Source organism: Lacerta agilis, chromosome 8 (genome assembly GCF_009819535.1).
Source record: "Lacerta agilis isolate rLacAgi1 chromosome 8, rLacAgi1.pri, whole genome shotgun sequence".
NCBI lineage: Eukaryota > Metazoa > Chordata > Lepidosauria > Squamata > Lacertidae > Lacerta > Lacerta agilis.
The window spans coordinates 80,271,700-80,281,115 of NC_046319.1; the positions used below are offsets into that span (position 1 = coordinate 80,271,700).

The 9,416-nt window shown below is 46.6% G+C and overlaps 1 protein-coding gene across 2 annotated transcripts; it reads left to right on the forward strand.

Moving 5' to 3' along the window:
* The first annotated feature begins 163 nt into the window (after positions 1-163).
* LOC117051854 (cytochrome P450 2G1-like) lies at positions 164-8,984 on the forward strand. 2 transcript variants are annotated; one of them, XM_033158550.1, is made up of 9 exons: positions 164-336; positions 1,053-1,215; positions 2,047-2,196; positions 3,399-3,559; positions 5,564-5,740; positions 6,005-6,146; positions 6,298-6,485; positions 6,867-7,008; positions 8,500-8,984. In XM_033158550.1, exons 1-9 carry the CDS (start codon positions 166-168, stop codon positions 8,679-8,681), a joined length of 1,476 nt encoding a protein of 491 aa, XP_033014441.1. In that variant the 5' UTR covers positions 164-165; the 3' UTR covers positions 8,682-8,984. The 2 variants fall into 2 exon arrangements, with proteins under 2 accessions (XP_033014441.1, XP_033014442.1); XM_033158551.1 differs by lacking the exon at positions 6,867-7,008 and having other exon boundaries at positions 8,500-8,690.
* Positions 8,985-9,416: the final 432 nt, after the last annotated feature.

Consider the following 9,416-nt stretch of genomic DNA (forward strand, 5'->3'; position numbering starts at 1 on the left):
CTATAGCAAACCACTTGCCTCCTTTTCACTTCCGCTTCCTCCTTCTGGGCACAGAGAAGTCAGGAACAAGGAGCCTGGCTTTCACACACACACACACACACACACACACACACACACACACAAACACACACGGGGGGTGGGAGACAGAGAGAGAGGGGGGGAGGGATGAGGACTTGGACGGGGGTCTTCTGGGCCCTGGGCATTCTCCTCCTCTTGCTGCTTCTGCTGTGGAAGAAGAACTGCCCCAGAAACCTTCCCCCAGGCCCTCCCAGTTGGCCTCTGCTGGGTAGCCTGCTACACCTGAAAGGGCCCTCCTTGCTGCACAGCCTGTTGAAGGTGAGCTTTTGGGGAGCTTGGCTGCTGGGTGCAATGCAATTCTTTCCCCTTGGGAACAATGGGGGTGGGTGGGCAGAGGTGGCTGCTGTGGGGCAGGGCAGACTAAGGCCAGGACTGACTTGTTTTATTCCTGCCTGCTTTTCAGCACTGCACCTGCAAAGCAGCACACCTGGAAACCGTAAACCTCCGTCCTGCAAATGCTTCTCCTTAATCTCAGAAGATTGAGAGGGTTATTGCAGCTTCCTAACAGGGAGAGAAACACTCTCTGTGCACAACCTGAATCACTGTTTCTTCCTTTATTTCCTCACATATTTTGGGGCAGAAATGCGGTACTGTAATGGAAAGAGGGTCCAGGGCAGGGACATATAAAAACGTGAGCGACTCAGGGCACAGGGCCATGATCACAAAACTGCGTAACATTTGCACGTGCTCATTAGTTGGAAGATAAAAGGCAGTATGTCTTCACCAGGGCATAGCTAAACTACAGAACTCTCTCCCACAGGAGGCAGTGATGGTTACCAACCTGAATGCCTTTAAAAGAAAAAGCAAGGTTGGATAGCTATCTGTCATGGGTGCTTTAGTTGAGATTCCTGCATTGCAGGGGTGGGACTAGATGACCCTTCCAACTCTACGATTCTGATATACTGGAATCAAAGTGCATCTTGCTAGCCCTGAAACGGAGCTTCTGTTTTCTTCCTTTGCCACCTGTGGTGCAGCTCAGAGAGCAACATGGAGACGTGTTCACCATCTACCTCGGATCCCAGAGGGCTGTAGTTCTCTGTGGTTACAAAACGGTGAAGGCTGCCCTTGTGGATCAAGCAGAGGAATTTGGGGCTCGGGCCAAACTCTCCATTGTGGAGAAGACAAGCAAAGGCTATGGTGAGTGGTACTTTCTTTGCACTGCATGTCTGCTTCTGGTTCTGATTCGCTGCCATTATTTAATGCTTGTTTACTATCCCGTGCTTGCGACTACTAGGCCTTGAGGGGTGGGGAGGACTTGTGCCTATGATTTGGACCACCCAGAATAAGGGCCCACAATACTGAATATAATACAGGATGCTGCCATATCCCTATTGAAATATACTCGGAGTCAAGTGTGAATTTCATGCTCTTTATTCAGCTCATAGTAGTGAGGAGTGCAGTTCCCCCAAAACGTTTGCTTTATATACACTATTTACACAATGGGCCCCACGTGATTGGCTAATTCTGGGATACTCCTGTATGCCAATCGGAGTGCAGATTCACTTCCACCGGGAGCTGGATTGGGTGGCTCCTGCGGACCAATCAGACTGCTGCAATCTCAATCCTATTGTTCTGTGACCAGTCAGACTGCTGCAATCTCAATCCTATTGTTCTGGGACCAGTCAGACTGCTGCAATCTCAATCCTATTGTTCTGGGACCAGTCAGACTGCTGCAATCTCAATCCTATTGTTCTAGGACCAATCAGACTGCTGCATTTTGGATCCTATTCAACTCAGTACATAACACCTATTCAGACCACTGCTCCATCTTGCTTAGTATTACTGACCCTGACTGACAATGCTCACATCCCACACAATACATTTATACCACTTTAACCATCCTAAATGTATGGTGTGAGCCTCTAATGCCCAGGAATCCCCAAGCTGAAGGATGATTTGCCTGCCTTTCTCCTCTGCACCCAGCCTGCCTGATTGTAGCTGTGCTTTTTTCTGCCCACTTCCCTCTAGGCATCGCCTTCAGCAATGGGGAGACTTGGAGGCAGCTCCGTCGCTTCGCCCTCACCAGCCTCCGGAACTTTGGGATGGGGAAACGGTCCATTGAGGAGCGGATCAAGGAGGAAATCGAGTTCCTGATGGAGGAGTTCAGGAAAACTCAAGGTTTGGATCTTTGTTCCTTGAAGTCCAAAGTGGCAGACTTCTGGCAAAGGGTTGCCGTCAGCTAGGCTGGGCATCTGTTAAGGGTCCGAATGCTGGAACATTGAAACAGTATATAAATCCAAACACACGATTCCAGTCTAGCACATTCCTTGTTTCTCATGCGCTTGGAACACACGTTACTGTTTTTATTGTTTCCTTCAAGTCTGTAAAAATGGTCTAGAGGCAATGAGGCCATGGCAAAGAACACAGTAGCATAAGGAAAATTCTCCATGTCCAGAGCAAGGGTCCATCTCCTAAGTGTCTTCATCTGTCAACTAGTCAGCCAGATTCTTCTGGGAAGCAGGTCAAGAAGTCAATAGCCCTCACTGCATGTTACCCCCACCCCACCCCAGTCCACCATCTTCTGAGGGAGTCCATTCCACTGTTAGAAAGTTCTTCCTGATGTTCAGTCAGAATTTTCTTTCTTGTAACTTGAAGCCATTGGTTCAAGTCTTACCTTCCGGACCAGGAGAAAACAAGCTTGCTCCATCTTCCATGTGACAGCCCTTGAGATATTGGGAGATGGTTATCATATCTCCTCTCAGTCTCTTCTCCAGACTAAACATACCCAGCTCCCTCAACTGTTCCTCATAAGGCTTGGTTTTTCCAGACCCATGATCCTCTCAGCCACCCTGCTCTGCAACTGAATCTGTAATTCTGTCACAGGAATAGGTCTGAGGTGTTCCTTCTCCCCACTACCAGGTAGATGGGGGGGGGGTGGAGGGTTCACAATCAGCAATTGGCATAGACCAGGGATAGACAACATGCCGCCTTCCAAATGTTGTTGGACTACAGCTCCCATCAGCCCCAATCAGAATGGCCTATGGTGAAGCAAGATGGGAGTCGTAGTCTCACAACATCTGCAGGGTACCTCAGCCATGACGGTGCATATAGCTCGTAAAATACCTTCGCCTAAAATGAATATCTTACAGTCTGGGCAGCAAATAATTCTGTCATGAAGACTGGCTGCTCACTCCCTCTAGATAGAACCTAGATCATCTGTGTGATGGACTAGTGCTGGTTCTTGACTTGATCCAGTTGCAGCATTCAGGCATGGGCCTGGTATTGCCCTTCACATCCAGCTTTCAAAGAGTTATGGTGCAGAAGCAGGAAGTTCCATGGCTTCACCTCCATCCCTTTTTCTCTTCCCTTGCTCCTGCCAGGTTCCCCCGTCAACCCCACCTTTCTCCTGCGCCGCTCCGTGTCCAACATCATCTGCTCTGTGGTCTTTGGGGAGCGCTTTCAGTATGACGACCAGGAGTTCCAGACGCTACTCAACCTTATCCAAGAGAACCTCCGGCGGGTGGACACTGTATGGGTGCAGGTGGGCAGAGATGGAGGAGGGCTGGAATGGGTGGTGAAGACCCCCAAGCATTCAGCAGTTATTGGCTGGCAAGGAAAATATTTGGACTTCTTGCAGAGTGGTTTCTGCTCCCCTTCTTGCATAATCCCTCCTCTTGATGATTCAGGGTTTGAAGGAATAAGACACACAAACACACTCCCAAAAAAAACCTTCTCTGGTACAAGAGAGCTGGATATTGTGGGATATGCCTTTTTATCATTGCACTAGAGAAATCAATATGGCACCTTTCTTACCTATTATGTGCTAGGCTAAATCTATCATGTCCTTTCCAGATTTGGATGGTTCATTTGAGTACAGTGGTACCTCGACGTACGAATTCAATCCATTCCGAATGCACATTCATAGTAAAAAATTCGTAAGTCGGAAAAAAGCGATTTTCCCATAGGAATGCATTGGAAACGAAAAAATTCGTAAGTCAAGTAAACCGCATCTAAAATTCATAAGTCAAGTAAACCCCATCTAAAACCACCAACAGATGTCCTCCGGATGTCGAAAAAATCATAGGCATGTGGGCACTTTTTTCATTCATAAGTTGAAAAATTCGTATGTCGAGTAATTCGTAAGTCAAGGTACCACTGTAGTTAATTCTGAGTATATGGCTGGGTTGTCGTTTGGGTTGTGGAGCTTTGTGCAGAACTGAATGTTTTAATTGCAGCTCTCTGTGCATTACCCTTTCTATTCTGCACAGGTTCTGTTGTTGTTGTACTCTTGTGACTCCATGCTGCATATTTATTCTTAAGCTCCCTTGAACGATACATGTTTTTAAATGGATAAAGATGGGAGCTAGCAGTCACTCTGGAGCGCCCTCCAAAACAGAGGGCTGTCTAACAGAAAAGGAGAGGGCTTCTTCTAGACGAATTAGGGATTCCTCCGGATGATCTTATTTGCTGACCATTCAGCCTGATTTGCTTGCACAAAGGTGGAGCTGATAATATATCCAGTCTTGAATTAGCATTCTTTCTGATTTCTACATGAGGAGACCATACAACAAGTGTTCATCCTGTATTTATCCTGCTTTGCTTGTGCAGTGTTTTTATGATCATTCCACACTTTTCTCATGCCTAACCCTAATTTGGTGGTGTTGTTCCTCATGGTGGTCCTGAGTCTTTTTGGTGCAAATCCCCACAAATTCAAAGATTTCCTCTTAGGTCAAAGGTGCACCCCTCACAGGGCCGAATGTGTTACTGTGTCCTGGCATCAGGTGCAAATTTTACCAACTACGAATAGTAAGGAGAACCCACACAAGCGGTGCTGAAGCTGACACATTGCCACCCGACCCCACCCCACTCACCATGCCCCCCTCCACTTCTTTCCCCCCTTTCTTCCTAATGTAACACTAATGTCTCAACATATGAAACTGATCTGTATAAAATGTAACTTGAAAAAAGTTGCACATACTGTATTTTCCAGCATATAAAATGACTGGGCATATAAGACGACCCCCAACTTTTCCAGTTAAAATATAGAGTTTGAGATATACTCGACTGCAGATTCTCCGCCCGGCATATACGGCGACCCCCGACTTTTGAGAAGATTTTCCTGGATTAAAAAGTAGTTTTATATGCCAGAATATACACTATTTTTGTAGTTACAGGTGGGTAGCCGTGTTGGTCTGCCATAGTCGAAACAAAATAGAATTTTGTTCTATTAGAATAGTTCTTCCTTTTTTAGCCCCTTTACCTTGTAGCCAATTTCAGCAAATCAGTTCCAATTAGTACTCACGAACAAAATAGAATTTTTGTTTTATTAGAATAGTATTTTTTGTAAACCAAGAAATCTTTCATAAAAAAATGTTGTTGTTTTTTAAAAAAGAAACCACAACTAAGTGCTCCATAATATTTTGATGGTTCCACTCAGTAGATTTGGAAGCGGCTCCCCATCCCCACTGACAGGTACATTTTGCCCACTGAAGGGAGAAGCAGCTTTAATTTCGCTTCTGATTTGGTTTCCTTTCTGAATGCCCAGCTCTATGGCCTCTTCCCTCAAGTCTTGAAGCACCTCCCTGGTCCACACAACAGGCTCTTCGAGAATTACGAGGAGCAAAAGAAATTCGCAGCCAGGATGGTTCGGAAACACGAGGACAACTTGGACCCAGCCAGTCCTCGGGATTATATCGACACCTTCCTCATCCAGATGTATCGGGTATGTCGGCTGCCGCAGCAATCCCAGGCCAACAGGAGGCAGGGGAGAATTCTGCCCTACAGATGCTAAGTTCCTTTGCTTTTAAGTAACACAGTGGGGATGTACTTGTGCTATATGGAACTTAGTTGAGTGTGAGCTGTATAAATGATCCTGGGCACAGGGAAGGGCATTGCTGGATAATATCATTGCTGTGCGGAACTTCCATTTTTTTATTCTACTTCCAGCTCATTTTCCACTTTCATTCCTCGCTTCCTTTGCCTGTAGGAGAGAGGAACTCCTGGCACTGAATTCCACCGGGAGAATCTCGTCGTCTCTGCGCTCGACTTGTTCTTCGCTGGGACTGAGACCACCAGCAGCACCTTGAGATATGGCCTCCTGCTCCTCTTAAAGTACCCAGAGATCACTGGTGAGTTGAGCTGGGAAGGGAACCCATATGGAGCAGAGCAGGTGTCTTTGCAGGAAATGTCACTCCCTTGGCCACCAGTAAAGCAGGTGTTAAATTCACCCAAGCCTTGCAGTTTACTAATCTGTCCTCCTGTGCTGCTGCATCATCACAGAGAGAATCCAAGAGGAGATAGAACAAGTCATTGGGCCAAGCCGGGCCCCTGCAATGGAAGACAGGGTGAAGATGCCGTACACGGAAGCTGTGATCCACGAAATCCAGAGATTCATTGATATTAATCCGCTTGGGATTCCCCATTCTGTGACACGTGACACAGAGTTCGTGGGATACACAATTCCTAAGGTACGTGCACTCAGCTGACAAAATCAGAACATAAAAACTTATCCAACTGGATCAGAGCCCAGCATGTTCTTTGTAGCAAGAACTTTTATTTAAAGGACTTTTGCCCTGCTCTTCAGCTGAAAAGACTCCCAAAGCAGTTTACAGATCAATAAAAAAGACAGTGTGTACCCCTAGGCCTCCAATCTAAAAGATTAGAGAAAAAAGGGATGGAGGATGTTATAAGGTTCTTAGAAGGAGCAGCTGGGATAGAAACAGTTCAAGAGGGGAGCCAGAACTCCGTCAACGGAGCCCCAAAACTGACCACACCAAGGCACACCAAGCCACTATCTGGATTATATCTCCTTTTCTCTCTTTCCTCTCACCTCTGCCCCATTTTTCTAGGGTACCTTTGTGTTCTTTGTATTTAATACTGTCCTGCATGACCCCACCCAGTTCAAAGCACCAGAGACGTTTGATCCAGGGCACTTCCTAGACGAGGGAGGTACATTTAAGAAATCTCCTGCCTTCATAGCATTTTCTGCAGGTGAGTGTTGCACAACAACATCCATCCATCCATCTATCTATCTATCTATCTATCTATCTATCTATCTATCTATCTAAAAAAAATACCCAGAGCAGTGCAATTTGCCCCTTTTCACAACTCCTGCAATATTCCTATCTTATAATATTGGAGATATAACGAAAAACCAAACTTGCTAACCCTCATCAAATACAGTGGTACCTCGGGTTACATACCCTTCCTGAGTCATCATGGGCTGCATACAAGCCATGCATTTAAAACATGCTTAAACCATGGTAAAGGTAATGATAAAGGGACCCCTGACCATTAGGTCCAGTCGCGGACAACTCTGGGGTTGCGCCGCTCATCTCGCTTTACTGGCCGAGGGATCCAGCGAACAGCTTCCGGGTCATGTGGCCAGCATGACTAAGCCGCTTCTGGTGAATCAGAGCAGCGCATGGAAACGCCGTTTACCTTCCCGCCAGAGCGGTACCTATTCATCTGCTTGCACTTCGTGCTTTCAAACTGCTAGGTTGGCAGGAGCAACAGGAGCTCACCCCATCATGGGGCTTCGAACCGCCGGCCTTCTGATCCCTCTTAAACCATGTTACTTTCCACAAAGAATCCTGGGAGCCACAGTTTGTTAAGGGTGCTGCCCTCCCAAGCATGTTTACTCAGAAGTAAGTCCTACTGAACAAACTTAGGCTTACCTCTGACTAAATTTGCTTAGGATTACATGAGACATTTATCCTGTGTTTCATTTTCTTCTCCCCAACATGAGGATTTTTTTGGTACAGCTAAACAGCCCTTGGGACCAGCCACCTTTTTCATTCAAAGATATCCCAGGGCTTCATGGGAAAAGCATCACTCCCGGGAGTCTTCTGACTCAGGAAATGTGGCCAGGAAGGTACAGAGACACTTGCTGTTGGTCCAAGCAGCCATGAGGCTTTCTTTCTTTCTTTCTTTCTTTCCTCTTTCTTTATTTAAGTGTAAGAACCAAAACAAAACCGCTTTGCACAGGGATTTATTTTCAGGTGCTGCAAACACCTTTCATCCCAGCCACATCTCTACCTGCCCCACACCTGACATCATGCATGATGCCAAAGGTAGGGTGGGATGTGTGGCTTGGCCAAAAGGGCTTCAGGGGCCAAAGGGTAAAGTCTGACAGGCCTAATTGGAGATGCCCCACTGCTGGTCTGAACATTGCTGAGGCAACCCTACACCCTGAAATTTCTGAGAAATTCAACTTCCCCCAGCCTCCAGAGGATCTGTCTATTGCCTCTTACCTCCTTCCAAAAAAATCAAAGAAGTTGGGCTCTGGCATCTAAGACAACTCTTAAAACCAAGAAAAATAGGTGCCGCTACTCACCATGAAATTGTTACATGTACCACATTTTTTAAGCAAGAGAGAGAGATGTGCAGGTACTGTGTGCCCTTGAGTACCCCCTGGGGGGAAAACCGCCACTGCTTAAAACAATTCCACTTGTTGATTTCCCCCCTGCTGTCATCTCACAGGCAAACGCTCCTGCCCTGGAGAAAGCTTGGCTAGGATGGAGCTCTTCCTCTATTTGACCACCACCTTGCAGAGGTTTACCCTAACGTCTCCCATCGCCTCTGAGGAAATTGACATCACCCCGGAATACAGTGGGTTTGGGGTGGCCCCCCGCCAGTACCAGCTGCGTCTCATTCCTCGCTGAACCATCAGGCCCACTGGTGTACGAGATGTGCCTTTGGGAAAGGCAAGAGAGAGAGAAAGCGCCTATCTCCCCCCGCCCCCTGGAAGACATGTGATGAAAGGCCAAACAGAAAGTGGGGGCGATGGGTGCACTGTCTGATGGCCGTGGATTTCTCCTGAGGTTCCCCCACCTCACTTCTGCAAGAACTCATTTACAGGCTATGATGTTGGATGAAAGCAACTGTAGGCTCCTCCTGCCAAACGGGAAGGGTTCTGCTGGGTATGGAATCCTAAATAAATATGAATAAGTGAAATGAATGTGTGGAATGAGTGAAAACAGCAAAACGGGCATGAAGGAGAGGGGTGTGTGGAATTCAGGAAGGGAGCAGTAGATGGTGGGTTGGAAGAAATTAAAAGGAGAAATGTCCAGGGTTAGCTTCTGAGGGGTTTCCTTATGCACCTTCTCACTCCACCCAACTTACAATGGCTGCTTCAATGTTTATACTGCTAACTTGATAGTTTGACTGCTAAAATAGTAATTCATCAGCCGTGACATCTAAACCAAGCAAATTCCTCTGGGTTTTCCCTTTTGCCTGCCTATATTTTTTCAGCAAAGTCTTTGTTTAAAAATGCAATGGATGCAATGCAGAAAACCTGGTTGATGTTTGTTAATGATACAGCGGTAAGTGTGGGAATGTTAAGGGATGTGGGGGAGGATATATTGTTTAAAATATCCTGTCCCAACTTGTGTTTACAA

Excerpts from the sequence above, each read along its gene's own strand:
- LOC117051854 (XM_033158550.1), top strand. The coding sequence starts at position 166 with ATGAGGACTTGGACGGGGGTCTTCTGGGCCCTGGGCATTCTCCTCCTC. Across the intron at positions 2,197-3,398 it reads GGAGTTCAGGAAAACTCAAG|GTTCCCCCGTCAACCCCACC; the intron begins GTTTGGATCTTT and ends TGCTCCTGCCAG. Across the intron at positions 6,147-6,297 it reads AAAGTACCCAGAGATCACTG|AGAGAATCCAAGAGGAGATA; the intron begins GTGAGTTGAGCT and ends GCATCATCACAG.